At 40.5% G+C, this 20,490-nt stretch overlaps 1 protein-coding gene across 5 annotated transcripts in view; it reads right to left on the bottom strand.

The window, feature by feature from the left end:
- The window catches only part of LOC134343935 (protein unc-13 homolog B-like), a 519,229-nt gene that overhangs the window by 133,839 nt on the left and 364,900 nt on the right, over window positions 1–20,490 (bottom strand). For all 5 annotated transcript variants that reach the window (XM_063042888.1, XM_063042887.1, XM_063042890.1 and 2 more), the window contains 4 exons: window positions 15,227–15,301; window positions 11,887–12,106; window positions 11,226–11,453; window positions 2,191–2,332 (listed from right to left, as the gene is read on the bottom strand). In XM_063042888.1, the coding sequence (XP_062898958.1) occupies window positions 2,191–2,332; window positions 11,226–11,453; window positions 11,887–12,106; window positions 15,227–15,301 (665 nt within the window). The remainder of the gene's footprint in view (window positions 1–2,190; window positions 2,333–11,225; window positions 11,454–11,886; window positions 12,107–15,226; window positions 15,302–20,490) is intronic.

The following is a 20,490-nucleotide window of genomic DNA, read 5'->3' as shown; positions in this document are numbered from 1 at the left end:
TCTTCACCTCTGTTCTCTTCTGAGCCACGGTGCCAGAGGCCCAGTCACTGCGGCTCTCCCCTGGTAGGTCATTCTCCTCAACAGTATCCAAAGTGGTACACTGAGTAAGGGGAATAGCCACAGGGATACTCTGTACTAGCTGCCCATTTCTCTTTCTTCTCCTGACAGTCACCCAGCTACCTGCCTCCTGCAGCCTAGGGGTGGCTATCTCTCTGAAACTCCTGTCACCTTCACATTCTCCCGTATGAACCAAAGGGCATTGAACTGCAGCTCCAGTTCCTTAACACGTTTCTGAGTAGCTGCAGCTCAGTGCAGTTATCTGGGAGGCTGAAGGTCTCCTAGAATTCCCACAACTCACATACAGAACAAAACACAGCCCCTGGAGCCATTCTCACTGCACTAGCTATGCCCTAACAGACGAGGAATGAAGAATAAAGAAGGTGAAACTTATCTCGCCCAAGTCTGATGAGCCAAAGCCACTCTGAATCTGGCCCACTCACACAATGGCTACTCCCCTTGCCCTAGTTTTATTCGTCCTCTCTAATCAATCCCATTCACTGATTGGGCACTGACTGACTCCATAATAATCCCCGAGCACTGCTATTGTGCTGTTTCTAAGCAGCAATGCAACACCTGCTCCACTTCTGCACCTCCCCATTGTGTATGAATGTTGACACCCTAGAGCACCAAGCTGACCTTCCCTCCTCAAGAGGACAAGGGTCCATAGGAAGTTCACAAGAATGATCGCAGGAATAAAAGGGTTAACGTTTGAGGGGCATTTGATTGTTTTGATCCTGTACTCGCTGGAGTTTAGAAGAATGAGGGGGGGATTTCATTGAAACCAATTGAATATTGAAAGGCCCAGATAGAGTGAACATGAAAAAAATGTATCTCCTCAGCCTCAGAATAGGACATCCCTTTAGAACAGAAATGAGAAGGTATTTCTTTTAGCCAGAGGGTGCTGAGTCTGTGGAATTCAATGCCACAGATGGCTGTGGAGGCCAAATCATTGTGTATGTTTAAAGCAGAGATTGATGGATCTTGATTAGTGAGGGTGTCAAAGGTTACAAAGAGCAGGCAGGAGAATGGAGTTGAGAGGCATAGTAAATAAATCAGCCATGATGGAATGGCAGAGCAGACTCAATGGGCCAAATGGCCAATTTCTGCTCCCATGTCTTATGGTCTGAACCACATTTCCATGATTGCAACAATACCATAATCTCATGTACTATAAGACTATAAGATATAGGAGCAGAAGTAGGCCATTCGGCCCATTGAGTCTGCTTGGCCATTCAATCATGGGCTAATCCAATTCTTCTAGTCATCCCCACTCCCCTGCCTTCACCCCATACCCTTTGATGCCCTGGCTAATCACAAACCTATCTATCTCTGCCTCAAATACACCCAATGACTTGGCTTCCACAGCCACTCATGGCAACAAATTCCACAGATTTACCACCCTCTGACTAAAGTAATTTCTCCACATCTCAGTTCTAAATGGATGTCCTTCAATCCTGAAGTTGTGCCCTCTTGTCCTAGAATCCCCTACCATGGGAACTAACTTTGCCATATCTAATCTGTTCAGGCCTTTTACTGATGCACACTCTCAACCCATCCATCTTCTCTATCAGGCTCCTTGCAAAAGTTAAAATTCCTGGCTTTCTCATGCTTCCTTTCCTGTGTCTGCCAACTTTCCCTATTGGATAGCTCTATTTTCCATATATGAGTCAGCCTCCACACTGGCTAAGCTGTCAGTCCAGGGCTTCCTTAGTTTAAACCCCTGTGCTATATGAACAAAACTTCCTGCAAGGTTATTGGTCCCTATCCAGTTCAGATCAAACCCCTGTACAGGTCACTCCTTTTCCATAAAAGACCAAATAATCCAAAATACTTTCAACCCTCACCCTCCATCAGCACTTCAGCCAAACATTTGACTGTTGATATTGATCATTCCCCATTTAAAATGATCAGTCTAAAATTGTTTACTTGCTATTCGCTGATGAATTGAGCATTTCCAGAACAGTCTGTCTTTATTTCAGATTTTCACTATCTGCAGCATTTTGATTGTGCATTATGTCAAATGTGTCACCCATTGTTTAAATATCCCAAAACACAACCTTTTTAAAGTGATATTTTATACAGAACAATAGCAATTTTAACTTTTTTCCCTTATCTCATAAGAAAACTTACAAATAAAATTTCTCTTCCCACACAGGATTCAGGTTTCCATAGATAGTCTTTGTTCTCTTCTTGGTTTTGCCAACCTGAACAGTGACATAAGGATCACTAGAGCCAGTTTTATCCTTTGCTTGAAGTCCCTGAGCACAGAACACTAAGAAGATATGAAAACAAGGCTTTAGTACAGTCCGAATAGATCTAGAAATTGATTTTAAATTCCTAATGTTCTTTGAGTTAAGAAATCAAAGCCCAGAATTCAGGCCTATCAAGGTTACAGCAGTTCTCAATATTCTCCATTTCAATACAGTGCATTACAGTTAATTAGGACACATCAGGACCAGTACATTTTTGGCCCAATTAAGCAGCTGCCCCAAATAGTTTAAAATTCATGGATATTTTTCAAACGGTATTTAAAAAAAAACAATCTACCATTTAACTGAATAACAATAATATGTAAATGAATTATAGAACAAATTAGAACACTTTCAATACCTCTACAGTACTATAAAACTGTGTATTAATTCCTAATAGTTATGAGAAGAATTCATCCAGTGTAGCTGCCATGTTTTATTTTTGATTGACTGTGCACGAACAAAATCAGCACACACCCTAGTACAGAGAATGGACTGCCTTCGTACAATGCTTTTGATGACTGAGTTCTCCAAATCTTCATTTCCATTGTAGTATTCAAGATGATTGTCAATACCTTCAAATTCTTCGTAGTCCCTAACTTGTTGAAGTAACGAAATTGTTTCATCTTTTCTCACAGCCACTTCTGGCATCTCCAAGCCTGAACGTTTGAACCCATGGCGAGTAAAACACTTGCTTCTTGCCAACTATCAGTGACAAAAATCACTGCTTTTTGAGCACAAACACATGCAACAGATGCTGTTTAAAAACTGCTCGCTCTAAGTACGGTATAGTGTCCAATGGCCACACAAGTGCACATGACTGATGCTAGTTAGAAACTGTCCTGCAATAGTGTCCTGTCCCAATTCAGCAGCACAGTGTCCCAAATAAACACAGGAAATCCCAGTGATTTTCTTCATTATTTTTTGTTCTTTAAGAGTTACTCCAAATAAGTGAATGCTATGAGGGCTCAATTAAATGGAATTCACTATACAGACTGCTTACTATAAACTGATTTAATATATCCTAATCCTGGAAATCACATTCTGAAAAATGAAAAATTAATATTGAAGTTGTAATTATTTGATGCTTTCTTTTCAGTATATCACTGGGAACACTCTTCTGCTGGTTTGGAGTTTAATCCCATAAAAACAATAGCAAAAGAATACACTGAGATTTATAATGTCATAATGCATTTCATTAATTACATTCAAAATCGATGAACAAAAGGAACGTATTTATCCAGCTTTTTAGCAGATTCTCAGGACATCTTTAAATGTCCTACAAGAAAATAATTATGGAAGGAAATTAAGCAATCAGCATTATCAACAAAATTCTACAAATAACAAAAATATGACCCATCTTTAATTCTGATCATGAGAATAAATACAGAAGACCAGCTAAACCATCAATCAGTAATAATGAAACTAAGCTTTATAATCACATAGCATATCTGCATCTAACCAAATATGACTACATAATATTGAGGGTGTAATACAAGAAAAACCATGGACAACAATAATTCAGAAGATGTGTGGAAAATAAGGGTTTTTTTATTTAGCCCTTTAATGCATTAAAAATGAGTAGAGAAGACCATGACTAAACCTCACGAAACACCTTGTCTACATATTCAATGTCTTGTGATCGGGCACATGCAAAAACCAGACCAGCTCAGTTTTAAAGACCTGTAGCAGATCTGAAGTACAGTAGATGCTTAAGCTCACAAGTAAGTAAATTTGTCCAACTAATCTAACTCTGCATATAAAAGATCTTTGATTACCACCAAGTTAACAAAATCAAATTGTTTTAGTTTTCACATAGCACCATGCAAACTTCTCAATATTTCAAGGACAAAGTCTCTCAGTGAGAAGCCTAGGTGTTAGAACTGCCTCTACATTGTTTCTTCAATGCCAAAACACCATTGTTTAATCCCTTATATTTCATCCCAAGAGTTCTCTAAACTACTCTAAAATAAGGTTAGTAGATTAACTCGTCATTGTAAATTGTCCCGTGATTGCTAATGTTAAATAGGTGTGTTGATGGGCGGTGCGGCCCATTGGACTGAAATGGCCTATTCCGCACTGTATCTTTATATAAATTAATTAATAAATACAATCTAACCCTTACCTCCTAACAGCCCTCTGCTTTTCTATCATCCATGCGCCTATCTCAGAGTTTCTTAACTGCCCTAATGTATCTGCCTCTACCCTCACCCTGGCAGGGCACTCCACACACCCACCACTCTTTGTGTAAAAATCTCACTTCTGACATTCCTGCAACCACCCTAAAATTATTCACTGTGATTTTAGTCATTTCTGCCCTGGGGAAAAAACTCTGGCTATCCATCTGATCTATGCCTCCTATCATTTTGTGCACCTCTATCAAGTCAATTCTCATCCTCCTTTGATCCAAAGAGAAAAGCCAAAGCTCACTGCACCTATCCTCATAAAACATGATCTATAATCCAAGTAAATCTCCTCTGCACCCTGTCTAAAGCTTTTACACCCTTCCTTAATGAGGCGACTAGAAATGAACACAAACTTCCAAGTTTAACTAAGGTCCAGCCAGGGTTTTATAGAGCTGCAACATTACATCACTGCTCTCTTATCTCTGCACTGGCATTTGTTGTGAAATATGTCATTTTACATTGCAATACACAATTTTAAAAATCTATAAATTACAGTAAGCAGATATAAAAAATTAAATTAATTAGCAGTACAAAAGAGTGGAAAAAATAGTGAGGTAGTGGTCATTGATTCATCGTTCATTCTGAAATCTGATGGTAAAGGGGACAAAGCTGTTCCTGAAGCTGCTCTGCAGGTCTCTCTCTCGTCCTGCTTCCCTGAACCCTGTGGACATCGGCTTCTCACTGCTGCTCTGCATTTGTTTCTCTCCCTTCTGTTGCTGAAATGTATTTTCATCGTCTGTTTTCTTTTTTGTTCTATGTGTAAGTCTCTCCCTCTTCCTTTACTGCTGCCCTGCATCTCTCTCTTTATACTGCTTTGCATCCCTCCTTCACTCTGTCCACGGTGTTTTGTGTGTGTCTCTCCTTCTCCATGCTGGTCTTCATTTACCTGTTTCCATCTACTCCTTCTTGCTGCTCTACCCACTTGACACTATTCCCTTCACTGGGTATAAAAGAATCCTTTTCTGGTTGGCTGCCAGTGACTAGTGGTGTTCTGCAGGGGTCAGAGCTGGGATCGCTTCTTTTTATGCTGTATATCAATAATTGAGATGATGGAATAGATGGCTTTGTTACCAAGTTTGCAGATGACAAGAAAATTGGTGGAGGGACGGGTAGTGTTGAGGAAAAAGGAAGGCCACAGAAGGACTTAGACAGATAGGAGAATGGGCAAGAAAGTGGCAAATGAAATACAATGTTGGAAAATGCATGGTCATGCACTTTGGTGGAAGAAATAAATGTGCACACTATTTTCCAAATGGGCAAAAAATCCAAAAATCCAAGATGCAAACTGACTTGGAAGTCCTTGTGCAGAGCAACCTAAAGGTGAACATGCAGGTAGAGTCGGTGATGAAGGCAAATGCCATGTTAGCATTCATTTCAAGAATGCTAGCATACAAGAGCAGGGATAAGATGCTGAGGCTTTATAAGGCACAGGTGAGGCCTCACCTTGAATATTGTGAATGGTTCTGGGTTCCTTGGATAAGAAAAGATGTGTTGACATTGGAGAGGTTTCAGCGGAGGTTCACAAGGATGATTCCAGGAACGTTTGATAGCTCTGGGTCCGTAGTTGCTGGAATTTAAAAGGATGAGGGAGGATCTCATTGAAACCTTTTGAATGTTGAAAGGCCTAGACAGAGTAGATGTGGAATAGATGTTTCCCATGATGGGAGAGTCTAGAACAAGAGGGCACAGCCTCAGGATAGAGGGGTGCTCTTTCAAAACAGAGATGCAGAGAATTTTCTTTAGCCAAAGGGTGGTAAATTTGTGGAATTTGTTGCCACATGCAGCTGTGGAGGCCAGGTCACTGGGTGTATTTAAGGCAGAGCTTGATAGGTTCTTGATTGGACATGGCATCAAAGGTTATGGGGAGAGGCCCGAGAGTGGGGCTAAGGAAGGGGAAAATGGATCAGCCATGATTGAATGGCAGAAAGACTCGATAGGCCAAATGGTCTAATTCTGCTTGTATGTCTTATAGTCTTATTTCCCCTCAGATCTCCATGCTCCTTTCCATCCCTCTCTGGGAGTCTTTCTCTCCTGAGGCTACAAAACAAGCGCCCATGGTATTACAGGAAAGATACTAGAATAAAAGAGTGAAAAAGATACTGGATAGAAGATTGGATGACTGTCAGGATGACAAGGGTGGAAATAAACAGGGCCTTTTCTGGTTGGCTGTCAGTGACATCAATGTTGCAATTTCTTCTACCCAGTTTAGCCCTTACCACACACTAATGTGAGGATACACATGGTTTAACTCATCATGGCAGATCACAACATGGAGGTTCCCCCAAAAGCACAAAACTGTCCAGACTTCCCTCTCTCACCATTTTCCTCACCTTCCTGGCAGTATATTATGCTGCTGAAATGTGACTGCTAAGGGGTGTGTGCCCCCAAGGTCTGGCAATTTTCTAGGTGATCTGTGTAAAAGTATAGATAAGCTATAGGCTGGGTACAGTGCTGTGCAACAGTCTTAGGCAGGTATACATAGCTAGAGTGCCTAACACTTTTGCACAATACTGTAAAAATCTTAGGTCCTCCTCACATCCTCCTCACATTTGGCACTGCCACCCAGCTTTGTGTCATCTGCAAATTTGCTAATGTTACTTCTAATCCCCTCATCTAAATCATTAATGTATATTGTAAATAGCTGCGGTCCCAGCACCGAGCCTTGCGGTACCCCACTAGTCACCGCCTGCCATTCTGAAAGGGATCTGTTAATCCTTACTCTTTGTTTCCTGTCTGCCAACCAATTTCCTATCCATGTCAGTACCCTATCCTAAATACCATGTGCTCTAATTTTGCCCACTAATCTCCTATGTGGGACCTTATCAAAGGCTTTCTGAAAGTCCAGGTACACTACATACACTGGCTCTCCCTTGTCCATTTTCATAGTTACATTCTCAAAAAATTCCAGAAGATTAGTCAAGCATGATTTCCCCTTCGTAAATCCATGCTGACTCGGACCAATCCTGTTATTGCTATCCAAATGTGCCGCTATTTCATCGTATATAATTGATTTCAGCATCTTCCCACCACTGATGTCAGGCTAACTGGTCTATAATTCCCTGTTTTTTCTCTCCCTCCTTTCTTAAAAAGTGGGATAACATTAGCTACCCTCCAATCCACAGGAACTGATCCTGAATCTACAGAACATTGGAAATGATTACCAATATGTCCACGATTTCTAGAGCCACGTCCTTAAGTACCCTGGGATGCAGACCATCAGGTCTCGGGGACTTATCAGCCTTCAGACCCAACAGTCTATCCGACACCATTTTCTGCCTAATATAAATTTCCTTCAGTTCATCCATTACCCTAGGTCCTTTGGCCACTATTATATCTGGGAGATTGTTTGTGTCTTCCCGAGTGAAGACAGATCCAAAGTACCTGTTCAACTCGCCTGCCATTTCCTTGTTTCCCATAATAAATTCACCCGTTTCTGTCTTCAAGGGCCCAACTTTGGTCTTAACTAATTTTTTCCTCTTCACATACCTAAAGAAGCTTTTACTATCCTCCTTTATATTCTTGGCTAGCCTACCTTCATACTTCATCTTTTCTCCCCATACTGCCTTTTTAGTTATCTTCTGTTGCTCTTTAAAAGTTTCCCAATCCACCGGCTTCCCCCTCATCTTTGCTATGTTATACTTCTTCTCTTTTATTTTTATACTGTCCTTGACTTCCCTTGTTAGCCACGGTCGCCCCTTACTCCCCTTAGAATCTTCCTCCCTCTGGAATGAACTGATCCTGCACCTTTTCAGAAGGCCTTTGACAAGGTGCCACACATGAGGCTGCTTAACAAGTTAAGAACCCATGGTATTACAGTACAGTTAATAGCGTGGTTAGAGCATTGGCTAATTGGTAGTGAGTGGGAATAAAAGGATCCTTTTCTGGTTGGCTGCCAGTGGCTAGTGGTGTTCTGCAGGGGTTGGTGTTGGGACCGTTCCTTTTTATGCTGCATATAATGATGTAAATGATGGAACAGATGGCTTTGTTGTCAGGTTTGCAGATGATACAAAGATTGAGCAAGCGGCAGGTGGTGTTGAGAAAACAGGAAGGCTGCAGAAGGATTTAGACAAATTAGGAGAATGGACAAGAAAATGGCAAATGAAATACAATGTTGTAAAATGCATTGTCATACACTTTGGTAGAAGAAATAAATGTGCAGACCATTTTCTCATCAGGGAGAAAATCTAAAAATCTGAGATGCATAGGGACTTGGGAGTCCTTGTGTAGAACACCCTAAAGGTTAACTTGTAGGTTGAGTTGGTGGTGAGGAAGGCAAATGCAATGTCAGGATTCATTTCAAGAGGTCTAGAATATAACAGCAGGAATGTGATGTTGAGGCTTTATAAGGCACTGGTGAGGCCTCACCTTGAGTATTGCGAACAGTTTTGGGCTCTTTATCTAGCAAAAGATGAGCTGGCATTGGAGAGGGTTCCGAGGAGTTTCACAAGGATGATTCTGGGAATGAAAGAGTTATCACGTGTAGAACATTTGATAGCTCTGGGCTTGTATTTGTTGGAATTTCGAAGGATGAGGAGGATTTCATTGAAACCTTTCGAATGTTGAAAGTCTTAGACAGGGTAGATGTGGAATGGTGTTTCCCATGGTGAGGGAATCCAGGACAAGAGCACACAGCCTCAGGATAGAGAGGCATCCATTTAAAAAGAGATGCGGAGACATTTCTTTTGCCAGAGGGTGGTGAATTTGTAGAATTCATTATCAGAGGATTCTGTGGAGGCCAGGTCGTTGTGTATATTTAGCGCAGAGACTGATAGGTTTTTGATTGGCCATGGCATCAAGGGTAAGGGGAGAAGGTTGGGGAGTGGGGCTGAGGCGGGGGAAGATAAGAATCAGCCATAATTGAATGGCGGAACATACTCGTTGGGCCGATGGCCTAATTCTACTCCTACATCTTATGGTCTTATTATGAAAATTTGAAAAGAAACCTGAGTGAAATATCCTTCTGCAAGGAAAACTAAACACAGCAGAGAATCATACAAGAGCTGTAAAATATTAAAATAGACAACTTACAATATGTAGTTCAAGGAAAGCTGAATGACCGGTTACCTGAAAGACCACCAGATGCCATCTTCTGATACAGATGAGTTCATGATGGGGCACTGATTAATAAGCTGATACAGGGTTGAAAACATGCTAAAACAGTAATATCTACAGGGAAACTTGAGCAAAACAGGCACAAGCGAACAAATCAAGACACCCACCACAGATCTTACATGAGAACAAGTCCTGAGAGTCTTGGATTTCCAATATAGATATATGGATGAATGTTAATGGAGAGTGCTAAAGTCAAAGAAATGAATACTAAAAATGAACACTAAAGTCAAAGAAATGGAAAAAAATAACATGAAGGAAGTTGGTGACAAAATTACAGAAAATAAGAGAGGACTAGTAAGGATCACCAATGCTAAACAGGTCGAAGGGTAGAGGCCAGACAAAGAGTGGCCCATTGATCCTTCAGGTTCGGGACTGGTAAAACAAAATTGTTGCAGAAACAGAAATGAATAATTCTACATCTGAGTGCGATGGTATTCCTGAGTCTCCATCCAGGACTTGTATGACTGAGAGTAGTGCAAACCGAGTCAAAGCTACTGACATGATGAAGGAAGCCCTGAACACCACCAGAGATGGAGGACCTTCTTTGCTGCCCTAAACACCAGATACATAATGGGCAAGGATGAAGGGAAGCCAGAGCACACACTCAAGTGATTCAGGAACAGTTTCTTTTTCTTTGCCATCCAATTCCTAAATGGACATTGAATCCATGAACACTACTTCACTTCTATTATTTCTGTTTTTGTACTATTTTTAATTTAACTATTTAATGTACATATATACACTTACTGTAATTGATTTACTTATTTATTTTTCTGTATTATTGTATATTGCATTGTACTGCTGCTGTTAAGTTAACAAATTTCATGACATATGCCGGTGATATTAAACCTGACTCTGATTCTGATTCTAAAGCAAAGCGGGGCTGTATCACCTGTTACTCAATTTTTTTAAAAATAAACATCTGATCAGTGTTTATCATGGAATTCCAGATTGAGGACACTCAGTCCAGGAAAAAATTAGCAAGCAGAACAAAGTATAGCAGTTTTATTCGTAAAAAGAAAGATCTTGCTCCAAACAACGAGCAGGTTTGCTGATCTTCTGTTGCAGAAATGCAACAAAACAACTCCAAAGTCCTTTGGAATACATAAAGTCCACAGTAATAACTTGCAGAGGACTGACGCAACAAAAAGAGATGATCCCCAGGCTGCAGAAATTGTAAACAAGTGCTTGTTGTCCACATGGCTCTTAGATAGTATGAACAAAATGCAGTTTGGGGTGGAAAGCCTGCAGAAAGAATGAGTCGTAGGAAGGAGTAATCTTCACAGTTTTAAGCCAGAGTTAGATTTTTCTCTAAGGATACAGGAGATTTGGGGTTACTAGCATCTCCTCAAAAATAAATGATCTAAATCTGAAATCTCAGCAAAGTATCAATTATTAGCTCTTCTAAGTAAGTGCTGCTATGAGAAAATTTCAATTTATTATGTAGTATGTTGCTGTCAGGATTCACACTACTAGAGATTTAAACTTAAATCTCCAGAATCTTCTAGGATGTCTTGCTCTTATACAACATCGCATAAAAACTATATCATGAACAACATACTTGAAATTTACAAATCCCATTCCAACAATTTGAAGAGGTTGATCTTTGTCACTGTACCGGTTATGGTAATCTTTGCTGACCACTTGGATGTTCCATCAAGTACACTTTGTTTGATGGTCTTCATCTGCTGGGCATGTGCAACTTTTGTTACTCCAAAGACATCTCGGATCAACTCGAAGATTTCCGGCTTGTTCCGTTCTCGGATCTTCATCCTGTCCTTCATTGCCATAATGATATTTTGTGTTCTATCTTCTGCACCATGTTTGGAGCTTTTTTCTGCTGCACCTGTGTCGAAGAAACATTGCTGTTTGAATTAATACAGAAAGGTTTAAATAAAAGCATTATTAAATGAACAATATGTGAATTACCATATAGCTATAAAAGCTTATTAGATTTTATATACTAATTCAGTACATGCATACTCTAATCAGTACAAGGGAACAAGTCAAATGTGCCATAATACATTGGAGCACAAAGCAAGACTACAAAAGAGGAACATTGTAGGGTCAGCTGTATCAATGTCTACAGAAAGGTCAAGAAGGACGAATGGAAGAATGCACCACAGAGGATTTCATCAAAAAGATGTACAATATCAAAAGAAAATCTATAAGTTGATCTTTGATTCTGGATATTGCTGGTTTACAAGTGAGATGAAGTTAAAATGTGATGCGAGTTACACTGAATTGAAATTTCATAAAAACATCTGAAACATACTTACGTTGTAAACAGTCGGCATTTAGTAAATCTTGGCACTTTTCATGACACTTTACCCCGCACTCTGTGCACCGCATTCCCTGACGAGCAATACCCCACAAAAGTCCCTCACATTCATAGCAATAAGTAGGTGTTGTGGCAGTCCAGATCTCAAAGTTGTGTGGGGTAGTGCAAGAGATGGGGTAGATTAAGGCTTGAAGGGTCTTCTTATAAACATGACTTTTCTGCAGAGACAAATACAAATATTATGATGCACTTAAAATCCTCAAACGATCTAGATATATTTATTATAAATGTCTAATCATAGGTTTTAATTCCACTCTCACTCTTACAAATTGCTGTAATTACATCACTTACAAGAACAAGAAGATGTTTGCCTTCTGAATGGCAATGCCAGAAAATGTTTGCCTGATTGGCTGTGAAAACAAAGCATGTAAAATATATACAGAGCCTATAAAAAGTATTCACCAACTTGGAAGTTTTCATGTTTTATCGTTGTACAACATTGAATCACTGTGGATTTAATTTGGCTTTTTTGACTTTGATCAACAGAAAAAAGACTCTTTTGTATCAAAGAGAAAACAGATCTCTACAAAGATATCTAAATTAATTACAAATATAAAACACAAAGTAATTGATTGCATAAGTATTCACCCCCTTTAAGTCAGCATTTAGTAGATGCACTAGTAGAGGCAGCAATTACAGTCTTAAGCCTGTGTGGGTAGATCTCTATCAGTTTTGCACATCTGGACACTGCATTTTCCCCCATTCCTCTTTAGAAAACTGTTCAAGCTCTGTCAGATTGCATTGGGACCATGAGTGAACAACCCTTTTCATGTCCAGCCACAAATTCTCATTTGGATTGATGTCTGAACTCTGACTTAGTCACTCTAGGACATTAACTCTGTTGTTTTTAAGCCATTCCTGTGTAGCTTTGGCTTTATGCTTGCACCAAACATAGCATTTAGTCTGATGGCCAAAAAGCTCAATTTTAGTTTCATCAAACCATAGAACCCTCTTCCAGCTGTCTTCAGAGCCTCCCACATGCCTTCTGGCAATCTCCAGCCGAGATTTCATGTGAGTTTTTGTTCCAACAGTGGCTTTTTCTTTGCCACTCTCCCATAAAGCTGCAACTGGTGAAGCACCTAGGCAACAGTTACTGTATGTGCAATCTCTCCTCTCTTAGCCACTGAAGCTTGTAGCTCCTCCAGAGCTGTCATAGGTCTCTTGGTGGCCTCCCTCATGAGTCACCTTCTTGCACAGTCACTCAGTTTTTGAGGACAGCAAACTCTAGGGAGATTTACAGCTGTGCCATATCCTTTCCATTTCTTGATGATTGATTTTACTGTATTACAAGGGATATGCAGTGACTTGGAAATCTTCTTGTATCCATCTCCTGATTTGTGATGTTCAATAACTTTTTCATGGAGTGGCTTGGAGTGTTCTTTTGTCTTCATGGTGTAGCTTTTGCCAGGATACCGACTCAGCAGCAGTTGGACCTTCCAGATACAGGTATAATTTTACTATAATCAATTGAAACAACTTGACTATACACAGGTCTCCAAAATCAGATCTCCATTTAACTAATTATGTGACTTCTAAAACCAATTTGCTGCACCAGTGATGACTTGGTGTGTCATATTAAAGGGGTGAGTACTTAATGCAATCAATTATTTTATGTTTTATATTTGTAATTAATTTAGATCACTTTGTAGAGATCTGTTTTCACTTTGACACGAAAGAGACTTTTTCCTGTTGATCATTGTCAAAAAAGCCAAATTAAATCCACTGTGATTCAATGTTGTGAAACAATAAAACATGAAAACCTCCAAGAGGGTGAATACTTTTTATAGGCACTGTATTTTTGGAAGAAGTAGTTCTTTGGAAAATTGTAGACTTTTCTGTATTTTTCTCTTTCACTATTCTCATTTTAGTTATTCTATATCCCATCCATCTTATTCTCCAGTAACCAGCTTGAATCAGAAATTTGCCATGTGGTGATTATGGTTCGTCATGCCACTGGTCAAAGAACTGACTTTCTCATTTGCTGTATAAGTTGATCCTTATTATTTTTACTGTAATAAAAGATGACAAATGTTTAAACAGAATATCTAAAGTAGAACTTAACACCTTCATATAATTAAGGTTAAAAAAACTGTGTGACTGGTTAAAAAGGCTAATAACTTCATTACAAAGTTGCAGTTTCTGGTCCTCAACTCATCTCATCTCTTGTAAAATTTGTAAATGTATGAGTTTGAAGTGCAGAATGAGAAAATACAATTATTTATGAAATATTTTGATATTGTGTTGAGTTCCAACTTCAAACTTTTACACTCCCAGCTGAATCAAGCACATCAACTAATTGAGATTCAAAGTCGTCATTGTTGGCATCCATACATCTTGAAAGAAGATGGTGTGACACTTTTTCTGATGGTTCCTGGGGTTGTAGCCTTGGGGCTGATTACAATTTCTAGAGTGGCTGTACCACACACTCTAAAGTGACAGTCTCTTTCACAGCAGCTACAAATGAAGGAGGAAGGTGCTCTGGGTGATGCAGCGCTGGCTTTTCCTCTGGCTCTCTTATTGATAAGCATGTTGGTCCTTGCTGTCTAAGCACATTGCACACTGCTTCTGACTGCAGTCCTCCATGCTATCTGGTTTTCAACTGTTTCCTCCCATGTGTTGAGGCTGATGCCTGCCAGCTGCATGTCACACTTTTAGATATCCCTGTAGCGGAGGCATGGTCTTCCTCGTGGGTGGTAACCCTCACTCAGCTCACCGTGCAGCATGTCGGTGGGAATGGGTCCATGGTCAATCCATTTGACATGGCCCAATCATCTGAGGTGTCCTGTGACTGAGTAGTATGTGGATGTAGAAGGTGTCAGCCCACTGCAGAACCTCTGTGTTGGTGGTTCTGTCCTGCAAGGAGATGTGCAAGATGCACCTGAGGCAGCGGAGGTGGAATGAGTTTAGCCTCTTCTCTTGGCTGATGTATGGCGTCCAAGCCTTGCTGGCGTAGATGAGTATATTGAGCACACAAACCCGGTACACACAAACACAGCTTGGTCTTTTTTGTCAGCTGTCTGTTGCTCCACACTCACTTGTTCAGTCTGGCCATGACAGCCGCAGCTTTGGCAATTCTGCTGTTCACCTCTGCTTTAAGGGACAGGGAGCTGGTAATGGTCGACCCAAGCAGTATCTATATATTATACAACCTTGAGATTTGTCTCCTTTCAGGCAGACACAAAACAAGTGGCTAGTGTTGAATTGTATATGCTCACAAACAAATAATGAAGAGCAATGGGAAATGAAGTAAAAGGTAATTTTCAAGTTCCAGCTCTTACCAGATCCTCATCTTTTAAGGAAGTACGAGTAGCCATTGCAGAGGTAATGCCAGCTTTTCTTGATTGAACAAGTGACTGTAATGTAAAACCAGGTATAATATAAATGAAAGATCAATGTAATTTTGTAGACAAAACAGGAAACATGCAGAAGAAATTCACTAAACTGTACTGAATATGGATTAGGATAATATAAATTAATAACCACATACATCTGAACTGAAAACCGTGGAATTGTTTAAGACAAAATTATCTGCACACAAGTGGTTAACCTGTGCTGCTAAAAAATTGAACCTTATTCATAACAGGCTGTTGTAAAGGATACTCTCTGAACACAAGACCATGAAAACAGTAGGGTTTTTTGGGTATTAATTGCAATAGCTCTTCTAATGAATCTGTTGACAAATTATATATTTGCTCCAAATCACACTATCTATGCCATTTACTGATCTGAGCTATCACGTGAATGAGATGCTACACCAGCCTTTGGCGCTAAATGGAGGCAAAATAATATGGTATAGGTCGATGGGACTAGGCAGAATAATAGTTCAACATGGACTAGATAGGCTAAAGGATCTGTTTTTGTGATGGTGGTGCTCTCTGACTATGACTCTATTGCATATTTTGTGAAATACATGTGAAAATGCAACCTGATATGGGTCGACATTTTCAGAAGAATATCACAGGCAAATAAAAGAACTTCATAAAAATATTACTAACAATAATATAAAAATTAAATCCTCACAAGGTTTAAGTTCCACATAAGCACCTATGTGACATTAAAACTTTATGACACCAAAAATTCTATTTGCTTACAATGTACCAAAATGCCAAAACTCTAAAGCCTTAAATTTTCTGCATGGCACATCCTGGAAGTTAAACCTGAAAATACATTATCTCATGATCCTTTATCTGATCTGAAATGGACCATATTTCATTGACGATCAAATGAAGGGAAACACCAAAGTAAAAATAATCATAGATCAACAGTGCCCAAAGGTCCAACAGTGCCCAAAGGTCCAAATTCCACCAAATAAATGTTTATTGTTATAAATCACTTAACTATCAACTGTGAAATCAAATATGTTTAAGAATTTGCAAAAAGGGGAGGCTTTTCAATTTTTAAGGCAAGCAAGAAAAATCTATGAAAAATAATAAAAATTGTCACTCTAAAACAAGTGAAACTTTCCTGTTGTACCTGAAACTCTGACGATAACTATATGAGTCACTAGGTTAGACCAGAGAGATCTTATAGAAACATATAAAATCATGAAAAAGATAGATAAGATAAAGACAGGAAAGTTGTTTCCATTGGTAGGTGAGATTGGAACTAGGGGACATAGCCTCAAGGTTCGGGTGAGTAAATTTAGGACAGAAGTGAGGAGGAACTGCTTTTCCCAAAGAGACAGAATCAGAATCAGGTTTATTATCATTGGCATGTGACGTGAAATGTATTAACTTAGCAGCAGCAATTCAATGCAATACATAATCTAACAGAGAGAAAATAATAATAACAGTAAATAAACAAGTAAATCAATTACATATATTGAATAGATTATTTTAAAAATGTGCAAAAACAGAAAAACTGTATATTGAAATAGTGAGGTAGTGTCCAAAGCCTCAAAGTCCATTTAGGAATTGGATGGCAAAGGGGAAGAAGCTGTTCCTGAATTGCTAAGTGTGTGCCTTCAGGCTTCTGTATCTCCTACCTGATGGTAACAGTGAGAAAAGGGCATGCCCTGGGTGCTGGAGGTCCTTAATATTGGACACTGCCTTTCTGAGACACCACTCCCTAAAGATGTCCTGGGTACTTTGTAGGTTAGTGCCCAAGATGCAGCTGACTAGATTTACAACCTTCTACAGCTTCTTTCAGTCCTGTGCAGTAGCCCCTCCATTCCAGACAGTGATGTAGCCTGTCAGAATGCTCTCCACGGTACAACTATAGATGTTTTTGAGTGTATTTTTGACATACCAAATCTCTTCAAACTCCTAATGAAGTATAGCCGCTGTCTTGCCTTCTTTATGACTCTATCAATATGTTGGGACCACGTTAGATCCTCAGTGATCTTGACACCCAGGAACTTCAAGCTGCTCACTCTGTCTACTTCTGATCTCTCTGTGAGGATTGGTATGTGTTCCTTCATCTTACCCTTCCTGAAGTCCACAATCAGCTCTTTCATCTTACTGACGTTGAGTGCCAGGTTGTTGCTGCGGCACCACTCCACTAGTTGGCATATCTCACTCCTGTATGCCCTCTCGTCACCACCCGAGATTCTACCAACAATGGTTGTATCATCAGCAAATTTATAGATGGTATTTGAGCTATGCCTAGACACACACTCATGTGTATACAGAGAGTAGAGCAGTGGGCTAAGCACACACCCCTGAGGTGCGCCAGTGTTGATCTGTGAATCTGTGAAATTTCCTGCCCAGTGAAGCAGTGGAGGCTACCTCAGTAAATATATTTAAGACAAGGTTGGGTCGATTTTTGCAAAGTAGAGGAATTAAGGGTTATTAAAAAAAAAAGCAGGTAGGTGGAGATGAGTCCATAGCCAGACCAGCCATGACCTTATTGAATGGCGGTGCAGGCTCAACGGGCCAGATGGCCTACTCCTGCTCCTATTTCTTCTGTTCTTATAAGCAGCTGTAAGTGTATCAAATTCAGGAATAACCAGTTCATCAGTTTGTGAATGACATGAAAGTAGATGGTGTGAAGAGGAAGGAAGGTTGTCTAAGGCTAAGGCTACAGTAGGACACAGATTATTTGGCAAGCAGGACAAAGTGTAGCAGATGGAATTAGTTCTGACAAGCACAAAGTAATCCATTTTGGGAAGTTAAATAAGCATAACAGTAAATTATAAACAGTAAAAAGATAACAGGTTCATCCGGGAAAACAAGAGTTTTCTGGACAGGACCTACAGTGAGGTCATTACACCGAGGATACTGGAAGAGAGAAGCGGGGGCGACGATGAGGAAGGAAAGGATGCTTGAAATACAGGAGACCCCGGGGGATGTGCCTCTTGTAAACAAGTTCACTCTCTTGGAAGCTGTCAGGTCAAAAGAGATTGCCAGCCTGAGAGGTGGTCAGGTCTGCCAGTCAACAGTTGGCGCTGAAGCAAAGCCGAGGAGACAGACGTCAGGCAGAGCTGTGGTAGTAGGGGACTCCATAGTGAGAGGTACAGAAAGGGGTTTCTGTGGTAACAGGCGAGATTTAAGGATGATGTGTTGCCTCCCTGGTGCCGGGATCCAGGATGTCATGGATCGATTGCAGGGAATCCTCAAGAGTGAAGGTGAACATCCGGAAGTGGTGGTGCATGTTGGCACAAATGACGTGGGGAAGAAGAGGAAAGACATTCTACAGCGTAACTTCAGAGAACTCGGAAGAAGGCTGAGAAGCAGGACTTCCAGGGTGGTTATCTCCGGTTTGCTTCCAGTTCCTCGTGCTGGAGTGGGCAGGAACAGGGGGACAATGGATCTGAATGTGTGGCTGTGGAACTAGTGCAGGAAGCAAGGATTTACATTCTTGGACCATTGGGGTATGTTTTGGAGTAAGGATGAATTGTACAAAAGGGACAGGTTGCACCTTAATAAGCAGGGCACCAGCATTCTGGCAGGCAGGTTTGCCTCTGCAACACGGATGTGTTTAAACTAAGTAGTTGGGGGGGAGGGGACGAACTGGAAATATAAGGATGGAGATAAAGGGAAAGTGAGAATAAGAAAAGTTAAGAATGACAGCAGAATCAACAGAGCAGAAAGCTCAAGAAGGGATCGTACAGTATGGCCAAGTGAAATAGGAATTGATATGGGAGGTGAGGGGAGTAATGAATTAAAAGTATTGTATATGAATGCACGGAGTATAAGAAATAAAGTGGATGAGCTTGAGGCACAGTTGGAAATCGGTAAGTGTGATGTTGTGGGAATAACAGAGACATGGCTTCAAGTGGACAGGGCCTGGGAAATCAATATTCAAGTATATACGTCCTATCGAAAGGACAGACTGATGGGCAGAGGGGATGAGGTGGCTCTGTTGGTGAGGAATGATATTCAGTCCCTTGCGAGGGGGGACATAGAATCAGGCGACATAGAGTCAGTATGAATAGAACTGAGAAATTCTAAGGGTAGAAAGACCCTAATGGGGGTTATCTACAGGCCCCCAAACAGTAGTCTGGATATAGGGTGCAAGTTGAATCAAGAGTTAAAATTGGCATGTAGCAAAGGTAATGCTACAGTTGTTATGGGGGACTTCAACGTGCAGGTAGACTGGAGGAATCAGGTTGGTACCGGACCCCAAGAAAGGGAGTTTGTGGAGTCCCTCCGAGATGGATTCTTAGAACAGCTTGTACTGGAGCCTACCAGAGAGAACGCAATTCTAGATTTAGTGTTGTGCAATGCACCAGATTTGATCAGGGACCTTGAGGTAAAGGACCCATTAAGAGGTACTGACCATAATATGATGTTTTAACCTACAATTTGATAGGGAGAAGGGAAACTCGGAAGTGTCAGTATTACAGTTGAACAAAGGGAACTATGGTGCTATGTGGGAGGAGCTGGCCAAAGTTCAATGGAACAATACCCTAGCAGGGATGACAGTGGAACAGCAATGGCAAATGTTTCTGGGAATAATGCGGAAGGTCCAGGATCAGTTCATTCCAAAAAGGAAGAAAGATCCTAAGGGGAGTAAGGGGAGGCCGTGGCTGACAAGGGAAGTAATGGACAGCGTAAAAATAAAAGAGAAGAAGTATAACATAACAAAGACGAGTGGGAAGCCGGAGGATTGGGAAATTTTTAAAGAGCAACAGAAGGTAACTAAAAAGGCAGTACGCGGAGAAAAAATGAGGTATGAAGGTAAACTAGCCAAGAATATAAAGGAGGAGAGTAAAAGCTTCTTTAGGTATGTGAAAACGAAAAAAATAGTTAAGACCAAAATTGGGCCCTTGAAGACAGAAGTGGGTGAATTTATTATGGGGAACAAGGAAATGGCAGACGAGTTGAACAGGTACTTTGGATCTGTCTTCACTCGGGAAGACACAAACAATCTCCCAGATATAATAGTGGCCAAAGGACCTAGGGTAATGGATGTACTGAAGGAAATTTATATTAGGCAGGAAATGGTGTCGGATAGACTGTTGGGTCTGAAGGCTGATAAGTCCCCGGGACCTGATGGTCTGCATCCCAGGGTACTTAAGGAGGGAGCTTTAGAAATCGTGGATGCATTGGTAATCATTTTCCAATGTTCTATAGATTCAGGATCAGTTTCTGATTGGAGG

The sequence above is a fragment of the Mobula hypostoma genome, chromosome 3, assembly GCF_963921235.1.
Source record: "Mobula hypostoma chromosome 3, sMobHyp1.1, whole genome shotgun sequence".
Classification (NCBI taxonomy): Eukaryota; Metazoa; Chordata; class Chondrichthyes; order Myliobatiformes; family Myliobatidae; genus Mobula; species Mobula hypostoma.
Note: the sequence above shows the minus strand (reverse complement) of the source record. Positions and strands in the feature narration are given on the sequence as shown.